Consider the following 15,930-nt stretch of genomic DNA (forward strand, 5'->3'; position numbering starts at 1 on the left):
CCCTGGTCCTCATGGTGGTCCCAATGGTGGTGGCTTCATCTCCAATGGTGGTGGCCCTGGTCCCAGTAGTGGTGGCTTCATTCCCATGGTGGTGGCCCTGGTCCCAATGGAGGTGGCTTCATCCCCATGGTGGTGGCTTCAACCCAATGGTGGTGGCTTCATCCCTATGGTGGTGGTTCCATCCCCAGTGGTGGTGGCCCTGGTCCCAATGGTGGTGGCTTCATCCCCTATGGTGGTGGCCCTGGTCCCCGTAGTGGTGGCTTCATCCCTATGGTGGTGGCTTCATCCCAATCATTTTGGGTCCATCCCCAATGGAGGTGGCCCTGGTCCCCATAGAGATAGCCCTGTCCCCATAGTGGTGGCTTCATCCCAATGGAGGTGGTGGCTCCATCCCAATGGTCCCTACCCCTGGGGTTGTCCCCAGCCCAGGCTTGTCCCTGTCCCCAAGCCAGGGCTTGTCCTTGTCCCCAACCCTTGGGCCATCCCAAGTTCTAGAGATGTCCCAAGTTCTAGAGATGTCCCCATCTCTAGAGATGTCCCAAGTTCTAGAGATGTCCCCATGTCTAGACATGCCCCCATCTCTAGTGATGTCCCAAGTTCTAGAGCTATCCCAAGTTCTAGAGATGTCCCCATGTCTAGACATGTCCCCATCTCTAGTGATGTCCCAAGTTCTAGTGATGTCCCAAGTTCTAGAGATGACCCAAGTTCTAGAGATGTCCCAAGTTCCACAGATGTCCCCATCTCTAGAGATGTCCCAAGTTCTGGAGATGTCCCAAGTTCTAGAGATGACCAAAGTTCTAGAGATGACCCAAGTTCTACAGATGTCCCTATCTCTACAGATGTCCCAAGTTGTAGAGATGTCCCAAGTTGTAGGGATGTCCCAAGTTCTACAGATGTCCCCATGTCTAGAGATGTCCCAAGTTCTAGAGATGTCCCAAGTTCTAGAGATGACCAAAGTTCTAGAGATGACCCAAGTTCTACAGATGTCCCCATCTCTAGAGATGTCCCCATTTCTAGAGATGTCTCAAGTTCTACAGATGTCCCCATGTCTAGACATGACCCCATCTCTAGTGATGTCCCAAGTTCTAGAGATGTCCCAAGTTCCACAGATGTCCCCATCTCTACAGATGTCCCAAGTTCTAGAGATGTCCCAAGTTCTAGAGATGTCCCAAATCCTAAAGATGTCCCCATGTCTAGAGATGTCCCCATGTCTAGAGATGTCCCAAGTTCTAGAGATGTCCCCATCTCTAGAGATGTCCCAAGTTCTAGAGATGACCCAAGTTCTAGAGGTGGCCCCAGGTCAATTTGTCCCCAACCCCAGTGGCTCCCGGTGTCCCCAACGTCCCCAGGGGTGGGAGGGGACGTGTCCCCAAGGTGTCCCCATGTCCCCAGGAGTGCCGCGCGCTGAGGAACTTCTCGTCCCTTCATGCCATCGTCTCGGCCCTTCAGTCCAGCCCCATCCACCGCCTCAAACGCACCTGGAACGAGACCTCCCGGTACGGGGACACCTTGGGGACACCTCGGGGACACCTTGGGGACACCGACCTCATGTCACCTGTGTCCCCAGGGAGGCCCAGCGCAGCTACGAGGAGCTCAGTGCCATCTGCTCCGAGCAGGACAACTACAGCGCCAGCCGCCAGCTGCTCTTCCAGGTCCCCAAGTGTCCCCAAGGGGTGGCCCTTGTCACCCCCATGTCCCCGTTGATGTCACCGACAGGCTGCCCTGGCCCCTTGGGGACAATGATCATCATAGATCGTCATAGATGATGTCCCCTATAGGTGTCCTCTATATATTGGGTTGTCCCCATCATTGTCCCTGTATGGGATGGCTTGTCCTTGTCCCCTGTTGTCCCCATCTGTGTCCCCTGTCCCTTGGGCTGTCCTTAACCATGTCCCTATGGATGTCCCCAACCCCTTCTGCTGTCCCCTATCGCCATCCCTGTCCCCAATGATGTCCCTTGTCCCCAATGTCCCCAATGATGTCCCTTGTCCCCAATGATGTCCCTTGTCCCCAGTGTCCCCAATGATGTCCCTTGTCCCCAATGATGTCCTTTGTCCCCAATGTCCCCTTGTCCCCAATGATGTCCCTTGTCCCCAATGTCCCCAATGATGTCCCTTGTTCCCAATGATGTCCTTTGTCCCCAGTGATGTTTCTTGTCCCCAATGTCCCCAATGATATCCCTTGTCCCCAATGATGTCCCTTGTTCCCAGTGTCCCCAATGATGTCCTTTGTCCCCAATGATGTCTCTTGTCCCTTTGTCCCCAATGATATCCCTTGTCTCCAATGATGTCCTTTGTCCCCAATGATGTCCCTTGTCCCCAATGTCCCCTTGTCCCCAATGATGTCCCCTTGTCCCCAATGATGTCCCTTGTCCCCAATGTCCCCAATGATGTCCCTTGTCCCAAATGATGTCCCCTTGTCCCCAATGTCCCCAATGATGTCCCTTGTCCCCAATGATGTTCTTTGTCCCCAGTGATGTCTCTTGTCCCCAATGTCCCCTTGTCCCCAATGATATCCCTTGTCCCCAATGTCCCCAATGATGTCCCTTGTCCCCAATGATGTCCTTTGTCCCCAGTGATGTCTCTTGTCCCCAATGTCCCCTTGTCCCCAATGATGTCCCTTGTCCCCAATGATGTCCCTTGTCCCCAATGTCCCCAATGATGTCCCTTGTCCCCAATGATGTCCTTTGTCCCCAATGATGTCCCTTGTCCCCAATGTCCCCAACGATGTCCCTTGTCCCCTCCACCAGGATTGTCCCCAGCCGGGCACCGAGGGGACCCCAAGGCGCCAGCCGCGACGTCCCCACGAGCAGCGGCCCCTGGTGAGACCCTGGGGACAATAATGGGGACACTGGGGACGATGGGGACGTGTCACCGGGGAGGGGACACGGTGCCATTGTCCCCTTGTCCCCTGCAGGGCGTCGTGCCCTATCTGGGGACCTTCCTGCGCGACCTGGTCATGCTGGACGCGGCCATGAAGGACGAGCTGGAGGTGGGACGTGCCACTGTCCCCAATGTCCCCAATGTCCCCAATGTCCCCAATGTCCCCAGTGGCCCCAGTGGCCCCGGTGTCCCCAGTGTCCCCTCTCGCCTTGCAGAACGGCTACATCAACTTCGAGAAGCGCCGCAAGGTACTGCCCCCATGTCCCCATGTCACCTGTGTCACCCCATGTCCAGTCCCTCCGTGTCCCTCCATGTCTCCCCATGTCCCTCTGTGTCCCCCAAGTCCCCCCGTGTCCCTCCATGTCTTCTATGTCCCCCTCCATGTCCCTCCATGTCCCCCTCATGTCCCCCAATGTCCTTTATGTCCCCCCATGTCCCTCCACGTCCCCCATGTCCCCATGTCCCCAATAGCCCCCATGTCCTCAATGTCCCCATGTCCTCCCATGTACCCCGTGTCCCTCCATGTCCCCAATGTCCTCCCATGTCCCCAGTAGCCCCCATGTCCCCAATGTCCCCCATGTCCTCAATGTCCCCCATGTCCCTCCATGTCTCTCCACGTCCCCCGTGTCCCCACGTCCCACATGTCTCCAATGTCTCCCAATGTCCTCCCAATATCCCACATGTCCCCCGTGTCCCCAATGTCCCCAATATCCCCCTTGTCCCCAGTGTCCTCCCATGTCCCCCACATCCCCAATGTCCCCCATGTCCCCGTTGTCCGCCATGTCCCCCATGTCCCCAATGTCCCCAATGTCCCCCATATCCCCAGTGTCCCCCATATCCCCAATGTCCCCCATGTCCCCAATGTCCCCCACGTCCCCAGTGTCCCCAATGTCCCCAATATCCCCCATGTCCCCAATATCCCCCATGTCCCCCATGTCCCCAGTATCCCCCACGTCCTCCATGTCCCCAATATCCCCCATGTCTCCAGTATCCCCCATGTCCCCAATGTCCCCATGTCCCCCGTGTCCCCATGTCCCCCACGTTCCCAGTGTCCCCAATGTCCCTCCATGTCCCCCATGTCCCCAGTATCCCCCATGTCCCCCACGTCCCCAGTGTCCCCAATGTCCCCCCACGTCCCCCATGTCCCCATGTCCTCCACGTCCCCAGTGTCCCCAATGTCCCCCCATGTCCCCCGCGTCCCCAAGGTCCCCCACATCCCCAGTGTCCCCAATGTCCCCCATGTCCCCAATGTCCCCATGTCCCCTGTGTCCCCAATGTCCCTCCATGTCCCCCATATCCCCAATGTCCCCCATGTCCCCAATGTCCCCATGTCCCCCGTGTCCCCAATGTCCCTCCATGTCCCCAGTATCCCCCATGTCCCCATTGTCCCCAATGTCCCCGCAGGAGTTCCAGGTCCTGGCCCAGGTCCGCCTGCTCCAGGTCACCTGTCGCCGGTACCGGCTGCGCCCGGCGCCCCGAGTGCGACGGTGGCTCCGGGCCCTGCGGCCACTGCCCGAGGCGCAGAGGTGACATGGGGACATGGGGACACGGGAGGGGACATGGGAGGGGACATGGGGACAAGGGGACATGGGAGGGGACAGGGGGACATGGGGACATGGGGACACGGGAGGGGACATGGGGACACAGGGACACAGGGACACAGGAGGGGACATGGGGACGTGGGGACATGGGGACATGGGGACAAGGGGACATGGGAGGGGACACGCACGTGGGACATGGGGACACGGGTGGGGACATGGGGACACGGGGACATGGGGACACGGGAGGGGACATGGGGACATGGGGACACGGGAGGGGACAGGGGGACAAGGGGACGTGGGGACATGGAGACACAGGAGGGGACATGGAGACATGGGGACACGGGGACATGGGGACACGCGACGGTGGCTCCGGGCCCTGCGGCCACTGCCCGAGGTGCAGAGGTGACATGGGGACATGGGAGGGGACACGGGGACATGGGGACATGGGGACATGGGAGGGGACAGGGGGACATGGGGACACGGGAGGGGACATGGGGACACAGGAGGTGACATGGGGACATGGGGACAGGGGCACATGGGGACATGGGGACACGGGGACATGGAAGGGGACATGGGAGGGGACACGCACGTGGGACATGGGGACACGGGTGGGGACATGGGGACACGGGGACATGGGGACACGAGAGGGGACATGGGGACACGGGAGGGGACATGGGGACAAGGGGACGTGGGGACATGGGGACATGGAGACACAGGAGGGGACATGGATACACGGGGACACGGGGACATGGGGACACACGACGGTGGCTCCGGGCCCTGCGGCCACTGCCCGAGGCGCAGAGGTGACATGGGGACATGGGAGGGGACACGGGGACATGGGGACATGGGGACATGGGAGGGGACAGGGGGACATGGGGACACGGGAGGGGACATGGGGACATGGGAGGGGACATGGAGACACGGGGACATGGGGACACGCGACGGTGGCTCCGGGCCCTGCGGCCACTGCCCGAGGCGCAGAGGTGACATGGGGACATGGGGACACGGGAGGGGACATGGGGACACGGGGGGGACACAGGGACATGGGGACACGGGGACATGGGGACATAAGGACATGGACACATGGGGGGGGACATGGGAGGTGACATGGGGACATGGGGACACTGGAGGGGACATGGGGACACGGGGACATGGGGACATGCAATGGTGGCTCTGAGCCCTGAGGCTACTGCCCGAGGTGCAGAGGTGACATGGGGACATGGGGACACGGGTGGGGACATGGGGACATGGGAGGGGACATGGGGACACATGGGGACATGGGGACATGGGGGGGGACATGGGGACGTGGGGACATGGGCACATGGGGACATGGGAGGGGACACGGGGACATGGGGACATGGGGACATGGGAGGGGACATGGGGACATGGGGACATGGGGACACGGAGGGGACATGGGGACATGGGGACATGGGAGGGGACAGGGGGACATGGGGACGTGGGGACATGGGGACATGGGAGGGGACATGGGGACACAGGAGGTGACATGGGGACATGGGGACATGGGAGGGGACAGGGGCACATGGGGACATGGGGACACGGGGACACGGGGACAAGGGGACATGGAAGGGGCCATGGGAGGGGACACGCACGTGGGACATGGGGACACGGATGGGGACACGGGGACATGGGGACACACGACGGTGGCTCCAAGCCCTGTGGCCACTGCCCGAGGCGCAGAGGTGACATGGGGACATGGGAGGGGACAAGGGGACATGGGGACATGAGGACATGGGAGGGGACACGGGGACATGGGGACACGGGAGGGGACATGGGGACACGGGAGGGGACAGGGGCACATGGGGACATGGGGACAAGGGGACATGGAAGGGGACATGGGAGGGGACACGCACGTGGGACATGGGGACACGGGTGGGGACATGGGGACATGGGGACACGGGAGGGGACATGGGGACACGGGGACATGGGGACACACGACGGTGGCTCCGAGCCCTGTGGCCACTGCCCGAGGCGCAGAGGTGACACGGGGACATGGGAAGGGACAAGGGGACATGGGGACATGGGGACACGGGAGGGGACATGGAGACACGGGGACACGGGAGGGGACATGGGGACATGGGAGGGGACACGGGGACATGGGGACACGGGAGGGGACATGGGGACATGGGGACACAGGGACATGGGGACACGCGACGGTGGCTCCGGGCCCTGCGGCCACTGCCCGAGGTGCAGAGGTGACATGGGGACACGGGAGGGGACATGGGGACACAGGGGGGACATGGGGACATGGGGACATGGGAGGGGACACGGGGACATGGGGACATGGGAGGTGACATGGGGACATGGGGACACGGGGACACGGGGACATGGGGACATGGGAGGTGATGTGGGGACATGGAGACACGGGAGGGGACATGGGGACACGGGAGGGGACATGGGGACATGGGGACATGGGAGGGGACAGGGGGACATGGGGACGTGGGGACATGGGGACATGGGGACATGGGAGGGGACATGGGGACACGGGAGATGACATGGGGACATGGGGACACGGGAGGGGACAGGGGCACATGGGGACATGGGGACACGGGGACAAGGGGACATGGAAGGGGACATGGGAGGGGACACGCACGTGGGACATGGGGACACGGGAGGGGACATGGGGACACGGGGACAAGGGGACATGGGGACACGGGAGGGGACATGGGGACATGGGGACAAGGGGACATGGGGACATGGAGACACGGGGACGTGGGGACATGGGGACACACGACGGTGGCTCCGAGCCCTGCGGCCACTGCCCGAGGCGCAGAGGTGACATGGGGACATGGGAGGGGACACGGGGACATGGGGACACGGGAGGGGACATGGGGACATGGGGACACGGGAGAGGACATGGGGACACGGGGACAAGGGGACATGGGGACACGGGAGGGGACATGGGGACATGGGGACATGGGAGGGGACAGGGGGACATGGGGACACGGGAGGGGACATGGGGACATGGGGACAAGGGGACATGGGGACATGGGGACACGGGGACATGGGGACACGCGACGGTGGCTCCGAGCCCTGCGGCCACTGCCCAAGGCGCAGAGGTGACATGGGGACATGGGAGGGGACAAGGGGACATGGGGACACGGGAGGGGACGGGGGACACAGGAGGGGACATGGGGACATGGGAGGGGACATGGGGGGGACATGGGAGGGGACACGGGGACATGGGACAAGGGGACAAGGGGACACAGGGACATGGGGATATGGGGACATGGGGACATGAGGACATGGGGACATGGGGACAAGGAAGGGGACATGGGAGGGGACATGCACGTGGGGATGGCGTGTGGGACATGGGGACACAGGAGGGGACACGGGAGGGGACACGGGAGGGGACATGGGGACACAGGGACAAGGGGACACAGGAGGGGATGGGATATGGGACATGTGTTGGGGACAAGGGGACATGGGACGGGGGGGACACCCAGAGGGGTGGCACAACCTGGTGCCCATGATGTGTCCCCAACGTGTCCCCAACGTGTCCCCAACGTGTCCTTAACATGTCCCCAACGTGTCCCCAACGTGTCCCCGCAGCCACAGCGTGTCCTGTGCCATCGAGCCACCCGGGGAGCCACCACCGCGGCCACCAAAGCCCTCCCTGGTCATCACGCACTGCACCGAGTGGGTGGCACCTTGTCACCCCCCTGGTCACCTTGTCACCTGGGGCCACCTTGTCACCCCCCCGGTCACCTTGTCACCCCTCCGGTCCCCTTGTCACCTGGGGCCACCTTGTCACCCCCCCGACCACCTTGTCACCCCCTCTGGTCACCTTGTCACCTCCCCTGGTCACTTTGTCACCTGCCCTGGCCACCTTGTCACCCCCCCCCCCCGGTCACCTTGTCACCTGAGGCCACCTTGTCACCCCCTCCGGCCACTTTGTCACCCAGGGCCACCTTGTCAACCCCCCTGGCCACTTTGTCACCCCCCTCTGGTCACCTTGTCACCCGGTGCCACCTTTTAACCCCCCCCCCCCCCCGCCACCTTGTCACCTGGGGCCACCTTGTCACCCCTCCGGCCATGTTGTCACCCCTCCGGTCACTTTGTCACCCCCCCGGTCACTTTGTCACCTCCCCGCAGGCTCCTCACATCAGTGGGGACCCCCTCGGTGACCTGGGAGCAGCCGCGTGTCCCCTCCGAGGCCACCGCGGTGACACCGCCGAGTCCGGGTCACCTCCTGTCCCGCCTGGCCCAGGTGAGCCCCAAAGTGTCCCCTCCTTGGGGACAAGGTGACACGGCCAGATTGTCACCCCAAAGTGTCCCCTTATTGGGGACAAGGTGACACCGCCACATTGTCACCCCAAGGTGTCCCCTCATTGGGGACAAGGTGACACGGCCAGATTGTCACCCCAAAGTGTCGCCTCATTGGGGACAAGGTGACATTGCTCTGTTGTCACCCCAAAGTGTCCCCTTATTGGGGACAAGGTGACACTGCCACGTTGTCACCCCAAGGTGTCCCCTTATTGGGGACAAGGTGACACCGTCATGTTGTCACCCCAAAGTGTCGCCTCATTGGGGACAAGGTGACATTGCTCTGTTGTCACCCCAAAGTGTCCCCTCATTGGGGACAAGGTGACACTGCCACGTTGTCACCCCAAAGTGTCCCCTCCTTTGGGTGACATCGCCGCGTTGTCACCCCAAAGTGTCCCCTCCTTGGGGACAAGGTGACACTGCCACGTTGTCACCCCAAAGTGTCCCCTTATTGGGGACAAGGTGACACCGCCACATTGTCACCCCAAAGTGTCCCCTCCTTGGGGACAAGGTGACACCGCCACATTGTCACCCTAAAGTGTCCCCTCGTTGGGGACAAGGTGACATCGCCGCGTTGTCACCCCCAAAGTGTCCCCTCCTTTGGGTGACATCGCCTCATTGTCACCCCAAAGTGTCCCCTTATTGGGGACAAGGTGACACCGCCGCGTTGTCACCCCAAAGTGTCCCCTCTTTGGGGACAAGGTGACATCGCCACGTTGTCACCACCAAAGTGTCCCCTCCTTGGGGTGACACTGCCGTGTTGTCACCCCAAAGTGTCACTTATTGGGGACAAGGTGACACCGCCACGTTGTCACCGTGTCCCCTCCTTGGGGTGACATCACCACCTTGTCACCCCAAAGTGTCCCCTCATTGGGGACAAGGTGACATCGCCGCGTTGTCACCCCAAAGTGTCCCCTTATTGGGGACAAGGTGACACCGCCACGTTGTCATCCCAAAGTGTCCCCTTATTGGGGACAAGGTGACACGGCCAGATTGTCACCCTAAAGTGTCCCCTCGTTGGGGACAAGGTGACATTGCCGCGTTGTCACCCCAAAGTGTCCCCTCCTTGGGGACAAGGTGGCACCACCACATTGTCACCGTGTCCCCTCCTTGGGGACAAGGTGACACCGCCACATCGTCACCCCACGGTGTCACCCAGCGCGTCAAGTGGCCCTCGGTGTCGGCGCTGGACGAGGCCGCGGTGCCACCACCCGCGTTGTCCCCACCGGCCCCCGGTGTCACCCGCGGCCACCGCCGCTCGGCCTCGTGCGGCTCCGCTGTCCCCAACGTGTCCCCGTCCGACTGTCGCATCATCCGGGCGCGCATGGACCTGGACAACGGGAGCCTCTACAAGAGCATCCTGGTGACCGTCCCCTCCCTTGTCCCCGTTGTCACCGGTGCCACCGCCGCGTTGTCACCGCGCGTGTCCCCGCGCAGGTGACGAGCCAGGACAAGACGCCCGCGGTGGTGGCCAAGGTCCTGGAGAAGCACGGACAGGACGTTGGGGACGTCGGGCGCTTCCAGCTCGTGCAGCTGCTGCCGGACGAGCGGGGTGAGGTGGCGCCGGGTCCCCGTGTCCCCGAGGCCACCGTGTCCCCATGTCCCCAAGTCCCAATGTCCCCATGTCCCCAAGTCACTTGGTCCCCAAGTCACTTGGTCCCCGAGTTTGGTGTCCCCAAGTTGTTGCTGCCCTGAGTTACTGGGTCCCCAAGGGTCCTGTCACCAGGGTCCCCATGTCCCCATGGCCACCATGTCCCCAAGTCCCAATGTCACCATGTCCCCAAGTCACTTGGTCCCCAAGTCACTTGGTCCCCCAGTTTGGTGTCCCCAAGTTGTTGCTGCCCTGAGTTACTGGGTCGCCAAGGGTCCTGTCACCAGGGTCCCCATGTCCCCAAGGCCACCATGTCCCCAAGTCCCAATGTCACCATGTCCCCAAGTCCCCATGTCCCCAAGTCACTTGGTCCCCGAGTTTGGTGTCCCCAAGTTGTTGCTGCCCTGAGTTACTGGGTCGCCAAGGGTCCTGTCACCAGGGTCCCCATGTCCCCATGTCCCCAAGTCCCCATGTCCCCAAGTCACTTGGTCCCCAAGTTTGGTGTCCCCAAGTCGCTGCTGCCCTGAGTTACTGCGTCCCCAAGGGTCCTGTCACCAGGGTCCCCATGTCCCCATGTCCCCAAGGCCACCATGTCCCCAAGTCCCAATGTCACCATGTCCCCAAGTCCCCATGTCCCCAAGTCACTTGGTCCCCAAGTTTGGTGTCCCCAAGTTGCTGCTGCCCTGAGTTACTGGGTCCCCAAGGGTCCTGTCACCAGGGTCCCCATGTCCCCAAGGCCACCATGTCCCCAAGTCCCAATGTCACCATGTCCCCAAGTCACTTGGTCCCCAAGTCACTTGGTCCCCGAGTTTGGTGTCCCCAAGTTGTTGCTGCCCTGAGTTACTGGGTCGCCAAGGGTCCTGTCACCAGGGTCCCCATGTCCCCATGTCCCCAAGGCCACCATGTCCCCAAGTCCCCATGTCTCCATGTCCCCAGGTCCCCATGTCCCCAAGTCACTTGGTCCCCGAGTTTGGTGTCCCCAAGTCGCTGCTGCCCTGAGTTACTGCGTCCCCAAGGGTCCTGTCACCAGGGTCCCCATGTCCCCATGTCCCCAAGGCCACCGTGTCCCCAAGTCCCAATGTCTCCATGTCCCCGAGTCACTTGGTCCCCAAGTCACTTGGTCCCCGAGTTTGGTGTCCCCAAGTTGTTGCTGCCCTGAGTTACTGGGTCCCCAAGGGTCCTGTCACCAGGGTCCCCATGTCCCCAAGGCCACCATGTCCCCAAGTCCCAATGTCACCATGTCCCCAAGTCACTTGGTCCCCAAGTCACTTGGTCCCCGAGTTTGGTGTCCCCAAGTTGTTGCTGCCCTGAGTCACCGGGTCCCCAAGGGTCCTGTCACCAAGGTCCCCATGTCCCCAAGGCCACCATGTCCCCAAGGGTCAGGTCCCCAAGTCCCTTAGTCCCCAAGTCACTTGGTCCCCAAGTTTGGTGTCCCCAAGCTGCTGGGTCCCCAAGGATCATGTCACCAGGGTCACTGTGTCCCCAGGGTCACTGTGTCCCCAGGGCCACCATGTCCCCATGTCCCCAAGTCACTTGGTCCCCGAGTTTGGTGTCCCCAAGTTGTTGCTGCCCTGAGTTACTGGGTCCCCAAGGGTCCTGTCACCAGGGTCCCCATGTCCCCATGTCCCCAAGGCCACCATGTCCCCAAGTCCCAATGTCCCCATGTCCCCAAGTCACTTGGTCCCCAAGTCACTTGGTCCCCGAGTTTGGTGTCCCCAAGTTGTTGCTGCCCTGAGTTACTGGGTCCCCAAGGGTCCTGTCACCAGGGTCCCCATGTCCCCATGTCCCCAAGGCCACCATGTCCCCAAGTCCCAATGTCACCATGTCCCCAAGTCACTTGGTCCGCAAGTCACTTGGTCCCCGAGTTTGGTGTCCCCAAGTTGTTGCTGCCCTGAGTCACCGGGTCCCCAAGGGTCCTGTCACCAGGGTCCCCATGTCGCCAAGGCCACCATGTCCCCAAGGGTCAGGTCGCCAAGTCCCTTGGTCCCCAAGTCACTTGGTCCCCAAGTTTGGTGTCCCCAAGCTGCTGGGTCCCCAAGGGTCCTGTCACCAGGGTCACTGTGTCCCCAGGGTTTTGTCACCAAGGCCACCATGTCCCCAAGTCCCCAAGTCACTTGGTCCCCATGTTTGGTGTCCCCAAGTCGCTGCTGCCCTGAGTCACCGGGTCCCCAAGGGTCCTGTCACCAGGGTCACTCTGTCCCCAAGGGTTGTGTCCCCAAGGCCACCATGTCCCCAAGGCCACCATGTCCCCTAGTCCCCATGTCCCCAAGTCACTTGGTCCCCAAGTTTGGTGTCCCCAAGTTGTTGCTGCCCTGAGTTACTGGGTCCCCAAGGGTCCTGTCACCAGGGTCCCCATGTCCCCATGTCCCCAAGTCACTTGGTCCCCGAGTTTGGTGTCCCCAAGTTGTTGTTGCCCTGAGTTACTGGGTCCCCAAGGGTCCTGTCACCAAGGTCCCCATGTCCCCAAGGCCACCATGTCCCCAAGGGTCAGGTCCCCAAGTCCCTTGGTCCCCAAGTTTGGTGTCCCCAAGCTGCTGGGTCCCCAAGGATCATGTCACCAGGGTCACTGTGTCCCCAGGGTCACTGTGTCCCCAGGGTTGTGTCACCGAGTCCACCATGTCCCCAAGGCCACCATGTCCCCAAGTCACTTGGTCCCCAAGTTTGGTGTCCCCAAGTTGTTGCTGCCCTGAGTTACTGGGTCGCCAAGGGTCCTGTCACCAGGGTCACCATGTCCCCAGGGTTGTGTCACTGAGGCCACCATGTCCCCATGTCCCCAAGTCACTTGGTCCCCGAGTTTGGTGTCCCCAAGTCGCTGCTGCCCTGAGTCACTGGGTCCCCAAGCTGCTGGGTCCCCAAGGGTCCTGTCACCAGGGTCACCATGTCCCCAAGGCCACCATGTCACCAAGGCCACCATGTCCCCATGTCCCCAAGTCACTTGGTCCCCGAGTTTGGTGTCCCCAAGTTGTTGTTGCCCTGAGTTACTGGGTCCCCAAGGGTCCTGTCACCAAGGTCCCCATGTCCCCAAGGCCACCATGTCCCCAAGTCCCCATGTCTCCATGTCCCCAGGTCCCCATGTCCCCAAGTCACTTGGTCCCCATGTTTGGTGTCCCCAAGTTGTTGCTGCCCTGAGTTACTGGGTCCCCAAGGGTCCTGTCACCAGGGTCCCCATGTCCACATGTCCCCAAGGCCACCATGTCCCCAAGTCCCAGTGTCACCATGTCCCCAAGTCACTTGGTCCCCAAGTCACTTGGTCCCCGAGTTTGGTGCCCCAAGTTGTTGCTGCCCTGAGTTACTGGGTCGCCAAGGGTCCTGTCACCAAGGTCCCCATGTCCCCAAGGCCACCATGTCCCCAAGTCCCCATGTCTCCATGTCCCCATGTCCCCAAGTCACTTGGTCCCCAAGTCACTTGGTCCCCAAGTCACTTGGTCCCCGAGTTTGGTGTCCCCAAGTTGTTGCTGCCCTGAGTTACTGGGTCCCCAAGGGTCCTGTCACCAGGGTCCCCATGTCCCCATGTCCCCAAGGCCACCATGTCCCCAAGTCCCCATGTCCCCAGGTCCCCATGTCCCCAAGTCACTTGGTCCCCGAGTTTGGTGTCCCCAAGTCGCTGCTGCCCTGAGTCACCGGGTCCCCAAGCTGCTGTGTCCCCAAGCGTCCTGTCACCAGGGTCACCATGTCCCCAGGGTTGTGTCACTGAGGCCACCATGTCCCCATGTCCCCAAGTCACTGGGTCCCCAAGTTTGGTGTCCCCAAGCTGCTGGGTCCCCAAGGGTCCTGTCACCAGGGTCACTGTGTCACCGAGGCCACCATGTCCCCAAGGGTCCTGTCACCAAGTGCCATGTCCCTTAGTGCCATGTCCCCAAACCACTGTGTCCCCAAGGGCCACATCCCCAAACCGCTGGGTCCCAAAGCCACCATGTCCCCAAGTGCCTTGTCCCTTAGTGCCATGTCCCCAAGTGCCATGTCCCCAAACCGCTGGCTCCCACAGCCACCATGTCCCCAAGTGCCATGTCCCCAAGCGTTGATGCCCTTAGTGCCATGTCCCCAATGGCCATGTCCCCAAACTGTTAGGTCCCACAGCCACCATGTCCCCAAGGACCGTGTCCCCAAGGACCATGTCCCCAAGTGCCATGTCCCTTAGTGCTGTGTCCCCAAGTGCCATGTCCCCAAATCACTGGGTCCCAAAGCCACCATGTCCCCAAGTGCCATGTCCCTTAGTGCCATGTCCCCAAATGACCATGTCCCCAAGGGCCATGTCCCCAAACCACTGGGTCCCAAAGCCACCATGTCCCCAAGTGCCATGTCCCTTAGTACCATGTCCCCAAGTGCCATGTCCCCAAATCACTGGGTCCCAAAGCCACCATGTCCCCAAGTGCCATGTCCCCAAGCGTTGATGCCCTTAGTGCCATGTCCCCAATGGCCATGTCCCCAAACCGCTGGGTCCCACAGCCACCATGTCCCCAAGGACCATGTCCCCAAGTGCCATGTCCCTTAGTGCTGTGTCCCCAAGTGCCATGTCCCCAAATGACCATGTCCCCAAGGGCCGTGTCCCCAAACTGTTAGGTCCCACAGCCACCATGTCCCCAAGGACCATGTCCCCAAGTGCCATGTCCCTTAGTGCTGTGTCCCCAAGGGCCATGTCCCCAAACCGCTGGGTCCCACAGCCACCATGTCCCCAGATGCCATGTCCCCAAGTGCCATGTCCCCAAGTGCCATGTCCCCAAACGTTGATGCCCTTAGTGCCATGTCCCCAATGGCCATGTCCCCAAACTGTTAGGTCCCACAGCCACCATGTCCCCAAGGACCATGTCCCCAAACCGCTGGGTCCCAAAGCCACCATGTCCCCAAGTGCCATGTCCCTTAGTGCCCTGTCCCTTAGTGCCATGTCCCCAAACCATGTCCCCAATGGCCATGTCCCCAAACCGCTGGCTCCCAAAGCCACCATGTCCCCAAGTGCCATGTCCCTTAGTGCCCTGTCCCTTAGTGCCATATCCCCAAATGACCATGTCCCCAGTGGCCATGTCCCCAAACCGCTGGCTCCCACAGCCACCATGTCCCCAAGAGCCATGTCCCTTAGTGCCATGTCCCCAAAGCCACCATGTCCCCAAGTGCCATGACCCTTAGTGCCCTGTCCCCAAACCACCATGTCCCCAAGGGCCACGTCCCCAAACTGCTGGTTCCCAAAGCCACCATGTCCCCAAGTGCCATGTCCCTTAGTACCATGTCCCCAAAACGCTGGGTCCCCAAACCACCATGTCCCTTAGTGCCATGTCCCCAAACCATTGTGTCCCCAATGGCCACGTCCTCAAACCACCAGCACCCACAGCCACCATGTCTCTTAGTGCCATGTCCCCAGCGCCCCCCCATGTCCCCATTGTCCCCAATGTCCCCGATGTCCCCGCAGAGCTGCCGCTGCCACCCTCGGCCAACGTCTTCTACGCCATGAACGGCGCCAGCCTGGACTTCGCCCTGCGCCCGCGGCCACCGGACCCCGGTGCCACCTTCCCCAAGGCCAAGGCCACCGCGCGCAGGCTGGGCCGGGCCCTCTTCTGAGCCCCGAATGTCCCCAAATGTCCCCGAATGTCCCCAACGGCTTCTCAGGGACCCCCCAAGTTGCCACCGTTGACACTACGGC

At 61.6% G+C, this 15,930-nt stretch overlaps 1 protein-coding gene across 1 annotated transcript; it reads left to right on the forward strand.

The window, feature by feature from the left end:
* The first annotated feature begins 2,773 nt into the window (after nucleotides 1-2,773).
* Nucleotides 2,774-15,848, forward strand: LOC148591371 (ral guanine nucleotide dissociation stimulator-like 2). Its single transcript, XM_088537687.1, has 9 exons — nucleotides 2,774-2,821; nucleotides 2,917-2,991; nucleotides 3,098-3,130; nucleotides 4,287-4,408; nucleotides 7,994-8,080; nucleotides 8,537-8,651; nucleotides 9,867-10,070; nucleotides 10,145-10,259; nucleotides 15,700-15,848. The coding sequence occupies exons 2-9, from the start codon at nucleotides 2,959-2,961 to the stop codon at nucleotides 15,846-15,848; spliced, it is 858 nt and encodes a 285-aa protein (XP_088393813.1). The 5' UTR covers nucleotides 2,774-2,821; nucleotides 2,917-2,958.
* Nucleotides 15,849-15,930: the final 82 nt, after the last annotated feature.

This window comes from Tinamus guttatus, unplaced genomic scaffold (genome assembly GCF_059628265.1).
Source record: "Tinamus guttatus ecotype Peru unplaced genomic scaffold, ASM5962826v1 Tinamus_guttatus_pri_ptg000848l, whole genome shotgun sequence".
Lineage (NCBI taxonomy): Eukaryota > Metazoa > Chordata > Aves > Tinamiformes > Tinamidae > Tinamus > Tinamus guttatus.